The sequence below is a fragment of the Epinephelus fuscoguttatus genome, linkage group LG23 (assembly GCF_011397635.1).
Source record: "Epinephelus fuscoguttatus linkage group LG23, E.fuscoguttatus.final_Chr_v1".
NCBI lineage: Eukaryota > Metazoa > Chordata > Actinopteri > Perciformes > Serranidae > Epinephelus > Epinephelus fuscoguttatus.
This window is the reverse complement of record NC_064774.1, coordinates 12,705,735-12,725,831: the sequence shown is the minus strand read 5'-3', so window position 1 is coordinate 12,725,831 and position 20,097 is coordinate 12,705,735. Positions and strand designations below refer to the sequence as shown.

General features: G+C 40.7%; 1 protein-coding gene across 1 annotated transcript in view; it reads left to right on the top strand.

Moving 5' to 3' along the window:
* Positions 1-9,685, top strand: part of chd3 (chromodomain helicase DNA binding protein 3) — a 69,250-nt gene extending 59,565 nt beyond the window's left edge. The window contains exon 41 of the mRNA XM_049569455.1: positions 5,934-9,685. Within this exon, the coding sequence (XP_049425412.1) occupies positions 5,934-6,037 (104 nt within the window). The 3' untranslated portion in view covers positions 6,038-9,685. The remainder of the gene's footprint in view (positions 1-5,933) is intronic.
* Positions 9,686-20,097: the final 10,412 nt, after the last annotated feature.

Sequence of the window (20,097 nt, the reverse complement as noted above, 5' to 3'; positions counted from 1 at the left end):
TTCTTCTACTGAAGGGTGCAATATCTGTGAACTCCCCTGAAAATCTGAGCTTCAAAGTACGTCAGGCAAGCGAGGTTATGTACATCACTAATACATCTGAAACCTACAACCCAGGGCGGGCCGACAGTACAGAGTAGAGTTAGCATCAGCACAGTGAAAGCTTTGACGGCAAACATGGCAGAGTGTAAAATTTTTGGATGTAAACGGGACCAACGCAAGCACACTGTGACACTGGCAGATATTATTGTATGTTTTCCAACGCTGTATCAGCCACTGCCAATTTGCCTACAAGCTAGCAAACAACTGAAAGATGCTAACTATGCTAACCATTCTGATATGTCAGCTAGTTGCAAATTTTGGTGCATAACAGACTTATTGTCTGAGTCAGGGTCTGACCGGTAACTAACCGATTAATTTTTAAGAAGAAAATGCAAAATTAAAGCTTTTTTCTTTTAGTCTGGCACTTCTTCGACTCAGTGAGCTTTGGGGATGCATTTCAAAGCGCTATCCATTTGGAGGTGGTGAAATTTAAATTTCTTGTGATGTAAATGTCTTGCCTTCAGTTTTATTGTCTGGGCGACAGACAGCTGGCTAGCTAACATGCAGAAATATAGTGTCGACTGTCCCTTCAGTCTCCACTGGTTAGCTAACGTTAGCCTTGGCCGCTCTGCACGGTGCACCTACCACGTCTAATGGGAGCTAGCTTGTGGCGCCATTCATTTGAGATCACTTCTGGGAATGGTGTCCCAATGGCGGGACGGCATTGTTGCAGAAACATGGTGGCTGCCCTCCAGCCTCCCCCCAGGTAGCCGCAAAACCCCGTTAGCATTCACTTCGTTTACATGACATTAGAGAAAATAGATTTATTGTGTTAGTCCGACTACAACCAGACTTTTAAAATACATGTAAACAGTCTGACTGGAATCGTACCAAATCTGATTTCCCAAAACTTGGACTAACACCCAGATTATGCGACTGTGAATCGCATAATCTGAATGTATAGCCTACAGTCAATCAGACCCAAACTGGCTGAGGCGTTCGGTGCATGCTCCTCAGTGTTCGCCCCAGGCTTTGACCATCAAGTCAAAAGCATTAAATGTGTAACAAAAGAAGAAGGCAGTAACAACATGGCGAAATCTACATCCAGAGATGTGCAACTTTTTGGAATGACGAAATGTTAATAAATGTTTAATAAATTTGTCCATCACAGTACCAGTTTGCTGCTAGCTAACCGTAGCTAATTTGTTTGTCCATTGTTTGGTCTGTGATGTACCGGGTCACCTGGAAAAAGGTCCATTACTAAGAGGCTGAAAGGGGGCATATCGCCACCTATCGTAGCAAAGTCGGACGTACTTCGGTCAATAAATTGCTCCTGTGCTTGTATACAGGGACAAGAACAGCATTCCAATTGAATAGCCTAGTTGAGCTATAACCGCAGCTCGACTTTACTGTGCATGTAAACACACGGTGCTAACACAACTAACAGCGATAGTTAGCGATGCTAAATTAAGCCGCTTGCGCATTCAAGCGACCTGTAGGGAAACCTGCAGGTGGGCATTGTGTTTCCACAGCAATTCTGTTAGGTTAGGATGGTGTTACTAGCGGTAATCGCCGACTTAGCGGCAGTGCTAGGTGCTAGCTAACTCCCAACAGACCCAGGTGGTATGCAGTGCAGCAAACTGAAGAGCAGCAAAATTAACCGATAGACCGACGTGTAACATTCTTGACAATTAACCAATTAATGTTAAACATCATATTAATCACAACAGAGTATTTTTAACACTTTAAAAGGTATCTTAAATGATAACTAACAATTTCAAAACTGAGAAAAATATGTTGTCATATACAAACTTAAACATTTGGATCTTTTTAATTAAATTTTTTTCTTTATTTTTTTTAACAATTATAAGCTGTTATGTACCGAGCAGGATGTTTTCGAAAAACATACTTTTCAGCGCTCTCTGTTGGACAAAGTATGTAATCACATCTTTGGCATTTTTGTTTTGCGACTTAACAGTCACTCACTATTTTTTGTCCTCTCCTCTTCCAGATCACTCGGCTGTTTTTTTCCATCTCATTGTCTCCTTTTTCCACGTCTCAATCTTCTGCTCCTGCATCTTTGTTTCTCTCTGCACCCGTAATTCCTCTTGCTCTTTCACCCAGTCTTTACCTCCATTTGTTTTGCTCCTTATCAGATTTTGTCTGCCCCAAACGCACACACTCTCACATACACACACTGACTCTCTTCTTTCTCTATGTCCCCTCTGTTGGCCTCCGCTGGCGCGATGCCACAACTTTTCCCATAAGTGGTCCCCCCTCTGCTTCTAGACACACAGTTACGGCCCCCCCAAAACGTCTTCAGCTCAATACGGTCCTTATCGCATCTTTGATCTGCACGGGGGTGTTATGACAGTTTATCTTTCCCTGTGGCGCGAGTGAGAGAAGTGCGCTGTTAGTCTATTCCTGGCTTTGTTTTGAAAGGAGCACTAAACTCGCCGTTCCACTCCCCGAGCAGATTCATGATAGCGCACAAATGTGGGAAGCTCAGATCCCCGAGCTGGCCAGCTGTGCAGTCGTGTAGAAAGAAGTTAATTTTCATGCATGTGTGCGTTCGTGTGTCTGTGACCTCATGTGCCTGTGTGTGTGCTGAGTGTGTGAGTGAATGTGTGTGTGTACTCATTGCCGGCCTCACTCTCTCCAGGCTCACAGTTATGCATTCTGGGGTTTTATCATTATTGTAAACATGATACTGTATATGTAATATCATATATTGATGTACTGTATTATGCAAGTTTGCTCATTAAAGAGATTATCAAAGTATGATCGAGTAACCCTGGATGCAGTTTGTTGGCTTATTCTGTTCTATCGTAGATAAACACGACTAAAACCAAAGCCAAATGTTCCATAAACTTTGCTTTATGTTGCAGAAGAGGACAGTACGCCTTCTTGTCCCCTTTGTCAGCTCATCTGCAAAACATTTTGTGGAGAGAATACAACAAAATCAGTTGTCATTTGGCAGTACGCACTGCACGGCTAATGGTTTTCAGTTTTTATTGTTTGTCGCCAAAAAACACCCATATTTTTAAAAGGAGCTGATTTTCTCCTGGAGTCCGTCCAGTAATAGAGAGAAAATATGCACCAAGAACAAATTGTTGTGTTTGCTCAACAAGTTGTACTTTCAGCCTAATTTTTCACCCATTATTTTAGTATTCAAAGGAAACACAATTAGCCAGATTTGGGAGGAAAAAATGAGAATGTAGAGAACGACAAACACTTAAAACCTCCATAATGGTCTGATTTACTATAATTACACAATTGCGTGGTATGATTAATTCATCCTAAAGTCCCCATGAAATGAAAAATACATTTACTCAGTTTTAATCCTGTGTCCCGGTGTTAATTCAACATTTATTTCTTTTTATAGACCATATTTTTACATCAAAATCCTTGTCTTTGCAGCTTCAGTAAAACGGTTTCAAATGTTTGATGACTCATTCTTCACTCTGGGGTGTTTACAAAAGTTCATTCAATCAAGTAAGACTGTGGGCGGCGAGCTAATAGGCTTGGCCGTTATCTGTTGTTCATACTTTCATACCTTCCTGACATCTCACTACGGTATACAAAATACACAACAAAACCAAACAAAAGAATGTAAAAGCCGAGCTGCTGATGACAGAAGTCACTGTCACCGAGTGTTTCTAATATACATCAGCCCACTTAGACCAGCCTTGCTGGGTTTAAATACTTAAGGCCCCGAAAACACAGAAAGCACCTTAGCAGCAGGAGGTGGCTTTTTGTAATTCAATGAGAATGAAGCTTTTGCCCACGGTATTTGCGTTGTGACGTGCCTCGCATTGCTGCGCTTTAAGCCTAGTTCACATTACAAGATTTTCACCCCAATTTTGACGTCGCAGAGGATCTTGAGAGCCACCTTGGATCGGAGGTGGGTCGGCAGATAGTCTGCCACAACGAGTCCTCATGTGTGAACAACCCTACGAGCAAGTCGCCCCCTCATCTGGGACTGGATATCTGGCATGCTAGAAAACTGGAGAAGTCTGACACGACTGACAAAGAGCATCAGCCAATGAGAGGTGGGATACGTCCCACGTCAGCACGCAGGAAGACGGAAGAAATGTGAGGAGGACAAGCCGGCAAGCAACAACAACAATGGCGGCGTCCACAGGGTCACAGGGAGCGCGTTGTGTTTAGACCCAGGCCCTGGAGGCAGATCTGATTCAACACTGGGAAGAATATCCATGTTGACAAGTAAAGTGTAGCACCGGGGAACTTCCTAATGTCCTGTTTTGTTCACGCATGACAAAGCGTAGTTTGGTGATGTCACCGTATTATCTGGGGCTCTGTTGGCGAGAGCTCAGTGGAGAAATCGTGTGGTGTGCACACACAGGTCGTAACGCAGTTGGCGAGACTCCCAATGACAGAAACACACGTCACCAGGTATGAACACTCAAAAGATTACGATAGTCTCCGCGACTCAAGACTGGTCAGCCAGTCGTATAATGTGAACTCGCCTTTAAGTGCCTGGCGTTTTTGCCGGAACGCTTTGAACTCCTTGAGTTGACAAAACTTCAACTCAGTGCGGAATAACGCCCCTACTCATCTCTTTTCCCATTGTCCAATCAGATGATTTGAGAGGTGGACCTTCTGTGGTCGTCACGACAACACGTGGTAAACAATGGAGGAGAAACTAGTGGTAGTGGTTGCCTGATACCCAGAGCTATACAGCCCGATGATAGACAGCAGGTTGTCAAACTGCCCCCCAGTTGTCCTAAAATATGCCAGCCATCAACGAGGAGAAGCTCCTGGACCAACTGGTGGTACTCCCCATGACACACCCTCTTTTTTAGGGTCTCATGTACCCACACTGATCTCTGTTTCACCGTGACCAGCAAACTATTTGCTGACAGCCTCTCACCCTCAACCAGAGCTACAGCAAGTACCCTCTGCCTCAACATTTTAGGAGCTAGCAACTGATTCTCGGGGGGAAAACGGTAGAATGATTATACAGGAAGGTTAGAGTAAGGACGTTACAGGGTGGTTGCCTGGCAACAATAAAAAGGCACAGCAAGCGTTTTTTCACTAGTGTCATTTAAGTTGAAAACAAAAAAGGCAGTGCAGTGCGCCACGCGTTTTGCAGCCTGTCAAACTCTTTCTGTGTGATCAGGGCCTTGAGGCATTGTTCTTGCTGGAGGACCTGATGACACTTGTTGCTGCAGCAGGTACTAACACCTCAGTGGGCTGAACTGAGGATGTGTTGAATGAAATCATATGGCTAATAAACTGCCATTGTGGTTGGACGAAGTCATCTCAAGATAAATAATTTATATAGTAGATTTAAATTACATTTTTGTTTTTCTCTAGTCCTGTAACATTATCCCCACCACCTGCAGTCGCAAGCACAAGTATAAATGCTCCAGGGCGTAGACCACATGTGTAGGCTACGGCGTAGGCTCTGCATCGAGCTGACGCACAAGTATAAATCCGGCTTAACTGTACACTAGTAAGTATTTTGGTCGCGTCTCCATTGCACAAAATGTTTCCTCATTTGTGACACCTCACAAAGGCGATAACAGAGTACCCTCTTGACGTCACAAGCCAAAAACTTTTCACTTTGACATGTCAACACTGAAAAGACTTTGTGGACAAAGGTGAACTAAGACGCAGTGTGTGTGTACGAAAAAACTAAATTTATAAAAGTACCCATGTCTGTGTGGACGAGGCCTGAGAGTGAGCCTGTCAGGAATGCCCGAAAGTTGTTTAACCACAGTTTTGAACCAGTATCTAAATTTGTGTATTTGCATTTGTGCATCCCTGTGTGAGTACGAACAGTTTCTGTTTTGGGTCTGCGAGAGGAAACATGTAGAACAAAGACACGTTAGATGTTGAACTGACTGAACTCTCCTCTGTCCCCGCAGTGCTGAACGGGCCTCCCATGTCTGTAAAGAAGGAGCGGGAAGCAGAGCTGCTAGTCAACCGACGGGAGCAGCGCAGCGGAGAGGTCATCTGTATCGACGACTAGATTACACACATACACACCGAAACACACACACACACATACACATTCAAACCCATCTGCTGCAAAGATATCCCCAGTCTCTCTCCAAGAAAATGAACCACACATCCAGTATTAAAACGAATTGACTGTCTTTTCGGGCGTACTTACTGACCCGCTAGTGATTGTAGTTGCTTCATTCACACACGAAAACTTTGCTGACTGGTACTCCCTGAAAAACTACAATCACACACACATGCAGTACATGAACACACGCACATGTGCACTTACTGTCCACGGACACACGCACACACACCTGCAGCACACACAGTCCATATTGTCTCATAACTTCTTGTGACCTTTTCTTGTCTGCCTCAAACCATGATACTCCTCATAAGCAGGCCTCTTCACACAGGCCTCCTCCTCCTCCTCCTCCTCTTGGGATGCTTCTAACCTCATCTACACACACAAGTAACACACACACACACACACACACACACACGTACACACACAACGCACCTCAATTCTAGAAACCTTTAGATCTCTCAATAGACCATGTAACTTTCCTCCTCCTCCTCCCCTTCGACAGGAAGCTGCATGTGAAACTAAAATAATTTCTACCGCCGCACTCCATCCCCTGAAGCATGCTCTAATCACAATAATGCTGTCTCGTGGAAAGGAAAAAAAAATGGTGTCAAGCTGTGCCTACAGTTGTTTTAATACTGTTTCTAATTCTCCCAGGAGAAGCTGAACCTATGGTTACTCAGTCCGAGCAGCTCCAAGCACAGCTCCATCCTTTTTTTGTTGTTTTTTGCTTTTTTGTTTAAAGGTACATACTCGGATAGAAATGCAGCAAGATGATATGATATGATAATTATGTTCAGGACTCGTTCGACCACATTAAAGGGATAGTTCAGTTTTGTGGGGTTGAATGAGGTACTTATCCATAGTCAGTGTATTACATACAGTAGATGTTAGTGGACACGCCCCCAGTTTGGAGAAGCAGGCTGAAGTCCGACACAGAAGCTAAGCAATGTACTGCTGTGGTGGGGTCAGCAATAAAATGTATTTTAACCACCTAAAAAAGTCCCACCTAAAACAATATCAGTTCAAGTGTATAGTGTTTTGAGAGTATTTTCACTGCTTCACCTTCCTGTCAGACAGCAGTTTACAACGGGGAACTGAAACTTTTACATCGCTTTCTTGAGAGCCAGACTCCATTGAGAAAAACAATTTAACATTGCTGAACACAGGAGCTGCTGGTCTACCACTGCCTTGATCAGTTTTTTTGTTTGTGTGTTATTGTGTGACTTACAAAGTCTCGAAATAACGCAAACTAACTACCTGACTGATTCAGTGATAGGCCAACAGCTCCTGTGTTCAGCGAGCTAAAATTACTGTTTTTCTCAACGGAGTCTGGTGGCTCTGACGAGAACATAGATATGGACCTAAAGCTATTAACGGCTTCCCCATTGGAAAGGGCTGTCTGACAGCAAGGTAAAGCGGTGACAATACTCTCAATGTAGCGTACACTTTTTCTGGAATATATAGCTGTAGCCAGAGGCATTATGTTTTCGGGTTGACGGTCTGTCCGTCCGTCCCACGATATCTCAAGAACGCCTTGAGGGAATTTCTTCAAATTACTTACAAATGTCCACTTGGACTCTACGATGATGTAGATTTACGATAGATTTTTGTGATCAGAGGTTAAGGTCACTGTCTCATTGTTGTGAATGCAATATCTCAAGAACATCTGTAGGGAATACTTACACTCATCAATGAACTGATGAGATTTTGGGGGGTCAGAGGTCAAGGTCAAAGTGACCTTGCTTCCCTCTCATTCTCGTGAATGCAATATCTCAAGAACAACTTTCTTTAAATTTGTCAGAAAATGTCCACTTGGTGTCAGTGATGAAGTGATGAGATTCTGGTGGTCAAAGGTCAATGGTCACTGTGACCTTGCATCGTCTCATTCTTGTGAACACAATATCTTAAGAATATCTGGAGGAAATTTCTTCAAATTTGGCACAAACAGCCACTTTGAGTCAAGAATGAACTGAATTTAGTGGTCAAAGGTCAAGTTCACTGTGCCCTTGCGTACATCTCATTTCATGAACATTGATATCTCAAGAATGCCTTGAGGGAATTTTTCCAAAGTTGGCACAAATATTCGTTGGACTCAACGATGAACTGATTAGATTGTGGTGGTTAAAGGTCAAGGTGACTGTGACCTTGCATCTGTCATATTCTCATGAATGTAGTATCTAAAGAGCACCTTCAGGGAATTTCTTCAAATTTGGCACACACGTTCACTTGGAGTCAAATTGAATTGATTAGGATTTAGTGGTCAAAGGTCAGAGTAACTGTGACCTTGTGTGCATTGTATTCTCGTGAACATGGTATCTCAGGAGCACCTTGAGGGAATTTCTTCAAATTTTGCACAAATGTTTACTTGGACTACAGGATGAACTGATTAAATTTTGGTGGTCACAGGTCAAGGTCACTGTGATCTTGCATCAGGAACAGAAGGGGAGACTCAGATGCTCACTCAGTGCTCACCTTGACATTGTCCTAATGGTATACTTCCTCCATGCTGCCAAGGGGAGGATGTGTGTAAAGCATCCATGTTTTTACAGACATTGATGTAAACTATAAGTGCAACTTAGTTTGTGGAGGCGTACCACTGCAGAGCGGTAATTCTAGTTTTTTTGGTGGGACCTTTTTAGGTGATTAAAATATGTTTAACTGCTGAGCCCCATCCACAGCATTACATTGCTCAGCTTCCGTTTCGGCACTTATGCCAATTCACCAAACAAGGGACGTGTTGACAGACTGCTGCTGTCATTAATACAGTGACTATGGATCAGTACCTCATACAACCCTACTTCAAAAAATCTTTTACTATCCATTTAAGTATTTGTCGCCCCGCTTCCCTGGTTCTAGTTTATGTAAAGAGCTTCGAGGTATTTTGGGGGTTTGTTCCAGAAAAGGCGAAAACGACGATGCTATTTTTCAGAAGCCTCCTATGAATGTTTATAACCTTTTCATAAGCAAGTCAGTGTTATTAAACCTATCTGATCACTCCTCTTGATGCCCTTCCCCTCTCTCAATCAACCTTTCCTCCTGTTTTATTTTTCTCCAAGTTTCTATTTCTTTCTACAAAAATCCTGTGATATACTTTGCATATTTAAACAGCTCATTCGTGTTCTCTTGTGTTTTTACTCTCGCGATTATGAGTATTTGTCGTCGTCGATGTTGTTCTCGCTGTCGCTATTCGAGAAAGAGCTTCTACCAAAAGAGACAATTTTTTTGTAACGAGAAATGTTTGTCCTATAATTGCAAGAGAACGCAAACGAAGAAGTTGAGCTAACTTCAGAGGTAGATATATTACAAGAAAAACTCATTTTTCTTGCTTACGTTTTAGATTTGGGGCTTGCAAATGACATATACATATATAGAAAATAGGCCATATGTAACCCTAAATGCTTCTATGAGCAGAAAGATAATGTACACTATCTAACCCCAGTAAAATACACGGTTATTATCTGGAAAATCGAAGGCTGGAAGTCCATTTTATATACCGCATCATTAAAAAACGCCTTAATAAACATAGCTGAACAAATGTAAAGTCATCAAACTGAATTAAGAACCTGATGTCAACCTGTAAATCCTGGAGTCTGCTTTAAGTTAAAACTGAAAAAAAGATAGCTACCGTAGGAGTTAATTTATCTCATAAACCCCGGACATTTTTCACTGATCTTCCCAGGAAACAGTCCATTTTAAAAATTATGTTTCATACAACGGTTTTTGCAACCCCGGAACTAAAATGTTAAAAGCACTTAGTTCTTTTTTTTCCACTTTTACTTTGTCCTCTCTCCAGATTTTTGTGTTCATTTCTGGGTATCTTGTGTCACTGTGTATGTAGTGGTGCCGATCAAATGATGAGTGGCAGTGAAACATGTCAATGATGACGCATCTCCTTTTTTTTTTTCTTTCTTTATTTTTTTTTGTTTGTAATAAAACTGAATGAAATGATAAAAAGCAATGTGTGGATTTTTTTTTGTCAAATGGTGTTTGTATTTCACATCCATTGTCATACCTTCTCGAGCCGTCCTATTGGATGTACTGACATGAAATTTGCTACCAATACTCAAGGTCCATAGAGGATACATTCTACATCAGGTTAAAAAATAGATTTGCCTAATACCCAAAACTCAACATTCCTATCAGCCTCTATCAGTGGTGGAATTAAACTAAGTATGCATTTACTAAAGTGCTGTACAAATTAGGGGTACTTGTACTTTAATTGAGTATTTTTATTTTAGGCCAGGTTGGCTGGCACACTTTTCACTCTCTACTTTATTTTATCTGGCATTATTTGTGTTAGAATATTTTAATTAGCAGCAAATGAAAGTCCAAGTTCTCAGCTCTTAATAAATATGTTTTAATGTACAAAATTTGTTGTCTAAAATTTGATAATTTGTTATTAAAGTCATGTTGTGCATTTGTGCCAACAAGTCCCATCAATGGGGTTATTTGGCATATAGTTAAAACGCTATCGTTACTGTACAAAAACATTGGGCAGTAGAAAGAGTAGAGACTATTTAAACATTTAATTCAGACAAGTAGAAAACATAACTAACTGAACACTTGGCTATTTTTAAAGCCAAACAATATTTTTTAGCAGTGTATCAGTAGGAATGTCTAATTATTTTTGCCACTGACCATTAAAATGACAATAAAAATAATATAAATACTGTTTTTAATGTTTCAAAACTGTTTTAATCTTTCAAAATGACTAAATAGCTACAATATATATAAAAATGTAGCTACCGTAAAACTTAAATTAATAGCCTGGGCTATTATTTCTTTACTAAAATCAACATATTTACATATTTACAGCCTCAGGAGCTAGCTAATGCAAAAGCTACCATGGATGTAGACATTTAATCTTTTTCAGATATTGAAGGTGACACAGAAAACACACCATTTAAGTGAAATATAATTTATTATGTTTTATTATGAGAATTTAAGTAAAATTCGCTGATAATACTGAACCTACATACTAAACTATAACTTTTTTTTAAAAGTTTTAAATGCAGGACTTTTACTTGTAGTGGAGTATATTACTTGTAGTGGAGTATATTTTACAGTGCGGTATTAGTACCTAAACTAAAGTAATATATCTGAATACTTCCTCCACCACTGGCCGTAGTTGAACTTGTTAAGCGCTAATTAGCATTTGTTAGTAACTATTAGCTAAAATGCTAAATTAAGTTGGTAAATATGGTAAACAATAGATCTGCTAAACATTAGCATGCTAGCATTTTAGCATGCTAACGTTAGCATTTAGCTTAAAGCGACACTACAAGTACAGACACACACAGCTAGCTTAGCATGCTAACGTTAGCATTTAGCTAAAAGCAACACTGTGTTTTCAAGTACAGCTAGCTAACGATAAAGCTACTGTGGATGTAGCCTTGTAGTCTTTCTATTATGGTGAATAAATAATATTTGCATTACGTTAATCACTGATTTAACGCACCAACCGGCGGGCACGTTAAGTTGCCCAAATCAAACGCACCTACGTTGATGCGTAATCAACAGGTGCATGCTGGTTATAGCTAAAATGTTAAATGCTAATGTGGTCCAGGTGAACTCTGAAACGGCGATTACGGTATTTGCTCAGGAACTTTTACCTCCAGTGAGGTGTGTGAGAGTCTGAGTGGACTGGTTATACTGGGACAGAGACGCTGAGTGGACTGGTTTTATTTACCTGGAGCAGACTAAGGTGAACTTAGCGGTACACCAGACTCACAGAATGACGTTCAGAGGTGAGTACAACAACACACTCATTCATAAATATAAACTAGCACACTGTACAGACATTGCCTGGCAACGTAGTAGCGTTGCAATGTATTGCTCATGTGTCTGTGGGCTGCAGCTGCTGTCAGGTTCATATTGTCTTATATCTGTGGTGTGTCTGCCTTGGTGATGCTTTATACTGCTGGTAAAATGTCAGGCTGTTTAATGTAACTATTACTTGAATAAAATATTTTAGTTCTCTTTCAGCCCCTAACAGTGTAAGTCATAATATTGATAAGGCATATTGCAATATCTATGAAACATTGCTAACATCAGCCACCCTCATCAGTGGCGTCCCCAGAATGTTTGATAGGGGTGGCCAAATGGGACCACTGAAAATCTTGGGGTGTATATACTATGGGTTGGTACTGTTACGGATCTATCTATGATTAGACTCACAAGTCAGTCTTTAGACGCTTTGCTTAACTAAAGACTAATGACTTTCTCCCTGATTTTGTGTTTAGATGGGCGGATACAATTTCAGAGTTTAAAAAAACTCCCTACGTTGCAGAACCAATAGTAAATTTGCAGGGCAGTCCTTCGGTGGCTCGCTGAACTCTTGTGCTTGTAAACATAGTCCCACTAGAAACAGTGTAGCGGTACAAAATGGCTCAGCCGCACTCGCAGAAAACGCCGTCAAAGTTAGTGGGTGTTTGTCGCGTTTGCGGCGACACATTCTTGCCAACTAAAAGAAACAAGCATAATCTTTTACAAGGCAATGACTCATCCGTCTGGCCGGACTATAGAGGGAATCGCCTTGTTGTTTACAAATACTTCTGGGCAGAAAACCAGCAGAGCTTTTAGCTAAGTATATAGCCTATATATCACATTTTTCACATCACTGTATCACCGTTTAGACTAATCCGATGTTTGTAAAGTCTATAAACACAATGATTGAACAAACATTACTATTTCTGTGTGCACGTTTAGCTGGGCTAACCGTTAGCTGTTAGCCCTGTTAGCCGTTAGCGGTGTCTGCAATAGGTAATAACTCATTAATCGGTCCGTGAAAAAAATATCTTTTCCAGCGGATATCTTAGTTACATCATGATTGAGCTAGCAAAGCAGTTTTGTGTTGCTATGTGTGGTATCAATTCAGTTTTGGGAAATCACGATGTCTAGAAAGCATCAGTGGCTGCAGCTGACGGGGACAGCTAACAGCAGCAGCAAAGCTAACATCAGGACGTCATCTGTTAAAAGCCTCCCGTTTACGACATGACACTACTCCAGTTAGCTCAATAATGTTGTAACTAAGACATCTGCTGGAAAAAATATTTTCTTCACGGATGAGCACACGTTTGATAAAACGGAGTTAAATCTCTCGGCATCCATTTTCAAGCTCTCTGTGTGTTTGTTTCCTTGCAAACAAGAAAAGGGGGAGCGCACATTTCTGAGAAGGCGTGTCGTTTTCAAAAATGCAAGAGGTGTTGCTTTCTTGCCGGCCATTTTCGCCGGTGTGTTAAACACACTTTAGAAAGGAGTGTCCCCAGACTATCAGAAGGCGAAGATCTCTGATTGTCTGGTGGCGAGACTAATCTATGATAGATATCCAAACATCTAACCACCAATGCTTCATTAATGGAAAGATCAACACATAGATGGATTCAGAGTACTGTATGTGTGGATATTACGTAATTTTCTCTTTTCACCTCTCCATCTACATTAGGGGGAGGATAGGTATCTGTACAGGTATCCATCTATCTGTTAGTCTATCATCAGAATTCAATGGTTGGACTGATACATGGACATAGATTGGGTAAACTAGATCCACATGTCAAGGTATGTGTGTTGAATGTATGAGTGTTGACAAAACTGTGAAACTGTGTGCCAGTAAGATACCTGACAAATTAAATGTACAAAGTAGGCCTATACCTCATTTAATGAAGGACATAAGGACAAAAAACATAGTTCAAAACAGTGCTATGTTTTAGGCAAGAAGACAGTTATTAAGATGATATATGGTTGGATGTTGACAGCTCAGTGGTTGAAAAACAAGTATGACAAAGAAATTTACTTTCGTCACTGAAAAACACTCTTTCTCACTGTACTCCGCTGAAACACGTCCAACCTCTGTGGAATTTTGTGGGTCACTGTTTGGCGGTATTTGTGGTCAACTGACCGGAAGCATGAAAGGATCGACCCAAGTCTGTGTTACAATTTATCCCACGTTCAGAGCATAGATTCATACTGGTACAGATAAAATTATGAGTTCCGCAACAGTCCTGTTTTAAAGCATTATGTGTTTGTATACATGTGTTGGGCAATCTATTGGTATTCAAGTTGGCTGGTTGTCCTTGACCTTAAAAAGATGAATATACAGTTTTAGTTTGAAGGAGTACATTGATTGTAAGGAACAAAATATTTACTGGGAACAAGACTTCTCAAGTTTAGGGGATAGTCATGGGTACCCATAGAGCCCATTTTCACTTAGGCTATCATGAGGTGAGAGTTTAAGGGGCCCCTTTGAACGTGACCATGCCAGTTCTTCCTTCGCCAAAATTTAGCCTACCTTTGGATAGGGCTGCAACGATTAGTCGACTAATCGATGACTAATCGACTATTAAAATAATTGGTTTGAGTCATTTTTCATAGAAAAGTACTATAAAAGTACTCCAAAATACTCTCATTGCAGCTTCTTACGTTCAAATATTGGCAGCTTTACACACTCTCCCATGATGCTGAACTAAAACCCTTTGGTGTGAGTATGAAACAAGACATTAGATGACTTAATTTTGGGGTTTGGGAGAGACAGACCGACATTTAACAACATTTAAATACATTTTTCATTAAAAAGGTTAGTTGACTAATCGAAGAAATAATCGACAGATTAGTCGACAATGAAAATTAGTTAGTTGCAGCCCTACCTTTGGAGCGTTATTTAGCCCCATCCTGACAAGCTAGCATGGGCTGTCGAGTTTAATGGCAGTGTGGCATATCAAGGGGCACCACTGAACCTAGACCAACTAAGAGTGTAATGGTGCAGGAAAACCCCACAATGTAGTAATTTAAACAAGGTTATATTTTTAATGCTTATGAATTTAACTTTTTATTTCTAAGTATGGCTGAGTTCACTTTTTCTTTCAACAGTTACATAGGGTGCGTTCTGAATGGCATACTTTTTCTCTTTACTTTTAGTAGCAGCTGCCCTTCAAAAGTACGTAATGTTGCATGCAGTATGCACACAATCAGGACATAGTACTGTTTCATAACATCACGCCCTGAACTTTGACCGTCTTGCTTTTATATCCGTTACCTTGGAGATAATCAAACGCCACTTACTGAGTTGTCCAGAGACGGAGATCATCAGTTGCTCCAATGCACTGTCATTTGTCATTGCATTGGACCGGATGTACAGTAGTAGAACATCTTGGCCTTGAAATTTTTGGCATGTATTGGGACATACTAGCTCTATCATCAAATATGATGACTTGAGACTTGCTTGACTGATGTTGATAAAAGACTCGACTTGACTTTGACTTTGTATTCATGATTTGAGACTTGACTTTGACTTGAGACAGATGACTTGAAAGGACTTGGCTTTAATTCAGTATTAAAGGCACGCTAAGCACCGTTGGGCGTCACTTCTGTTTACGTTCAACAATGTTATCAAACACAACGGAGCTAGCTATCCGCAGTGATCCAAGTATCCTGAAGCCCGGACATAAAAAGTTGTTTGAAAAAACGTCAGTGGAACTCTGTTTTTAGCCTCATTGTAGCCTGTAGCTCTTAACTGCCTCTCTGGGAACCGCGTTCACGTGTGCACACTTGCGCGAGACCGTGAGACATGGGCACCGCGTTCATGTGTGTGTGCTTGCTTTCGCTGGTCTCGCGCTGGCTGGTTGGTGCAGCCTGGACCCAAATGTTTTTGTTGGCATTTGCAGAGCCTGGGCTGCCTACAGAGACCGGACTTTTTCATAGCATATTCAGAGGACATGTAGCTAGCAGATCGTGAGGAGATGTTTGCTGTATGTGACATATGATTTGACTTGTGACTTGCTTGACCTGAGTAATGACTTGACTGGCTTGACTTGTAGCCAGGACTTGACTCAAGTCAAGTGCTTGCTTGATTCTCACCACAACTAACTTGGGACTTGCTTGAGACTTGAAGGTAAAGACTTGAGACTTGCTTGTGACTTGCACATGTGTGACTTTCCCCCATGTCTGGGTAGTGTGGGTATTGGAACGCACAGTTAATCTTACTTTAAAATATCTTAAAAATGCCATAGTCATCTCTTGATTTGTACAAATACCCCCAATATGGTCATTTTATTGCTTGATTTCACTTTTTCATGACTGCTTAGTGGACACTTAACTGATATACAGACAGATTAAATAGCATAGACATTTTAGGCTCCACTTTTATCCAAAAATTATAAGATATACTCTCATTTCTTGTGTATATTTCAACTTCATATGTAAGGTGAAGCAGGTGATAAACTCAACATATATGATTATATAGAAGTATAAATAAAAGCCTGTAGAAGCCAAGATTGAAAAAACAGTTTAAAGCCTGGCTTTGCAGTAAAAAAAAAGTCTGCTCTATTTAGTTTTGTTTGATAAATGAAGGTAAATAAAACTTGACACACAGTCGTCTTCAGAGACGTGTCATTGCCAGCGTCAGTCTGCTCTGATGTCTGCGGATGCTGAAGCATGAAGAAGCTGATGTGGGCGGCTGAGAGAGCGATGGCAGTGATTCAGTGTCTCCTCTATAGAGGCCTTTATCACACTTTCTTCTGTGTCGCCCCCCCCCCACACACACACACACACACATCACAGCAACCTTGAGGAGCAGATGGTTAGTGATTCATGATGACTAAAGGTGAAGAGTCAGCCTGCTCTGTTATTCAGAACAGATTGATGCCACGCAGTTCACTGTTTACTGTTATCTCAGCTTTATGATTCCTCGTGGATGAGCCTGGAGATGAGTTTAACTCCCAGGGCTCATTATGGATAATATACTGGCTGTGTCCTGAGAGATCTCCTCTCTACTGTACATGTATGTTTCAGGTGATATGATTCAGCTTTTGATGTGGAGAAACTTGAGGGCAGAGCTTTAGTTTCTCACCTCAGTTTACTGCACAATGTACTTGAAAATGTTGTTTAGATGCTATCAATTGGTACTTTGTGCGATATAAGAAGATTAATATTAGAATTATTTATATATTATCGCAACAAAAAGACATTAAACTTGCAGATATAACAGATTCTGGAATTAAATCCCTTGACATTACTTTACAGCAGGGTTGGGTTGTGTTTGAATTTCTATATCTCAATAAATCAAGTATAATTAAAAGTTTAACGATCATTAGCATGACATTTTTGATATTATCCGAATTAGTTATAGTGGTGATTCTTAGTCTGAACCCACCCACGGGAACCCAAAGATAAATCGGGCTTTTCTCTCAGTAAACGCTGGTTACTTTCAGCTCTTTAGAGCCTCTAAAAATCCTTCATATGTGCAGTCTGAGAGGGAACAATCAATCCTTGTTGGCATCTCATACACTAATGACATGCCTTGTAATGAGGGGTCCGGAGCCAAAGAGGTTGGGACCCGATGAATTATACTTAAGTGTCTGGTTAGACGACATAGCTGCAATAAAAGTTGGTAATTTGATGAAGTTTACAGCTGCACTTTGAAGTATGCATGAGACTCTTTTTAGCTGATGGCATATTGTTTATTATGAGGGTTATCAGTATAGGTTTATGGCAGCAGTAGCTCAGTCCATAGGGACTTGGGTTGGGAACCGTAGGGTCAGTTCTCCATCCAAACCAAATATGGATTGGGACTGGCATCTGCAAATATGCCAATTTGCCTCCTGGGCACTGCCAAGGTGCCCCTGAGCACCCTTGAGAACCCCCAACTGCACAGGGTGCCTGCCCCCTCACTCTGACGTCTTTCCAATTAATAGAGGTCCTGTTTGTGCATGTGTGTGTGTTTCGGGGCCTGTGTGTGTGTATGACAACAGAGTGGAAAAACTGAATTTCCCCCCGGAGATCAATTATGTGTATCTTATCTTAAACAGCTTTCAAATTATTCTATGCTATAAAAACTTTTCTTAATGACAGAGAATTTGAGGAGTTGGTTTAGTAAACTTCAGTCTCTCTCATACAACATATAGTGATGTCTTGCCAAACCTATAAAAATATGCCTCTGACTTCTCTCAGGACTTTTTTTTAAACAATAATCCTGTTATCAAATGTGTCGACAAAACAAATCTGATGGTGGCGAAAAGGAAAAGAGTTTAATGTGGTGTCCATCAGGGCTGCATTCAGGGTCCTCTGCTGTTCTGGGTTTACATCAAGGTTCTGTAAATGTTAGTAAAATGACATCTTCACTGTCTGACTAATTACAAAACAAAAACCCCTTAAAATCTCCTTTGTTAGTCCTTAAAGCAGTATTAACTGATATTTTTTGGCCACTTGGGGGCAGCCCAGCACTACTGTCAAACACATCCTCATACTTTAATGACAGAATAGGTTGTATAACAATGACTTGCAAAATGACATACATGACTGTTGGAAAGTAGTAGCAACAGGTACACATAGGAGAGAGTTGCTCTTAAAGTAATGCATTGCTGTTGTAACACACACCTTTTCTTTTGCTACCTAAATGTCATCATGCAAACAGTACAGTAGTGAACATCCCTGAGAAATACTAACAGGATTTGCCCACTCTGTAGGGAATGGCAGTTTGGCACAAACTCAACTTTACATTTGAAAAATATTTCAAGTTGTTTCTGTGTTGTGGAGCTAAAATCCACAAAGTTGCAAAGCTGCATTTTTCTGTCCTCTATCAGTTAGCATAGTTTTAACATGTTTTACCATGCAAGTTGTGGTCTGTAAGGAATGCAACGTGTCCAGCGGCTCATTTGTAACACGTGTTACATTTTTAACTGCCAAGATTTAGTATAAATATAGCTTACTCACTTGTTTACTCAACTTGTGTGAGTGTGTACATAAAACTTGCAAATGTAAGTGCTCAGATATCATGTGGTTATATTCTAAATCAGATGAGGGTTGTGTAGTATTTTACTTCCATCAATCAAATTTGCTAACTATGTAGGTGTAATCAATGAACTTGTCAGCATGCAAATACACTAACAGAACATCCTGTAAGTTTAAGTAATATCATCTGATATCATCATCTGATCATGCTCGGTATTAAATTCACCTAAAAACTGTTGCTTGTCTGAAATGTTGATTTGCCATTAAAAGTATTTGTTTAATGCTGTTTTTAGTTATGTCTTTTTTTTTTTTTTAAAAAAGAGATAATTTATGTTAAAATCAGTACATTTGTTATGTATTTATGTTATGTGTGTGACGTCAGTACAGGGTACTTAAAATAAGTCATTATTGATATTTGGTTACTAGGGCTGTCAATGAATATTCTAAATTCGAATTCGAAGAAAAAATGGACCTTCGAATGTGAAAATTGATATTCGATTGTGGAGGAAAAAAAAACCCACCACCGCAGCTGTCGTCTTTGCGAGTGGGCACTGGCCTGGGCCGCTGCACTGAACGTACTGCATAGGCCACACCGCCCACGGAAGTGCTGCGAAGCGCAACGCACCGAAATTCTCGCGCGAGCCGGAGTACTTCCGTTCACATCAGACGCGCATTTCTCCACGCTGGTCGACAAGCGGTTCTGCTCCCAGCTGTTGATGACACAATCGGTTAACATGGCGCCAAAAGGAAACTGGCTTGGCTTCTCAGTGCTTCGAGGCTATTTGCAGCGCTGGCAGTGTGGCCTGACGGGTCAGAGGGGGGGGGCGAGCGAGAGGTCCGCGGTCGTTTATAACGTAATGTTATAGATAATTGTTTTATGTGTTTTAATGTGTAGGTATGTAAATGTTTTCAAAGACATTTATGTTTAAATAAAAATACCTACAAGTAGTTATGTTTCCTGGTATTAGTTTGCCCTCTTGTGGACATAATGCGGAAAAAAAAGAATTCAAATGGTTCGAACCTATGAGTTATTTTTAGAAGGAATATGCGAACGTTATTTTTGAGCAATTTTGACAGCCCTATTAGATACCCATGGTACACAAGTGATCTGCTGGATGAAAGTCCTGTGCTTGACCTACTCCTTGTGCAGACTTCTGCTCTTAATATTATATCACCTGTATTCCTCCTTTGCTCCTGTCATAGTTACTATGGCCACTAGAGGTCACTTCCTAATAATAAACATAGATATGGGTCATAATGAGCTGCTTGACAACCTA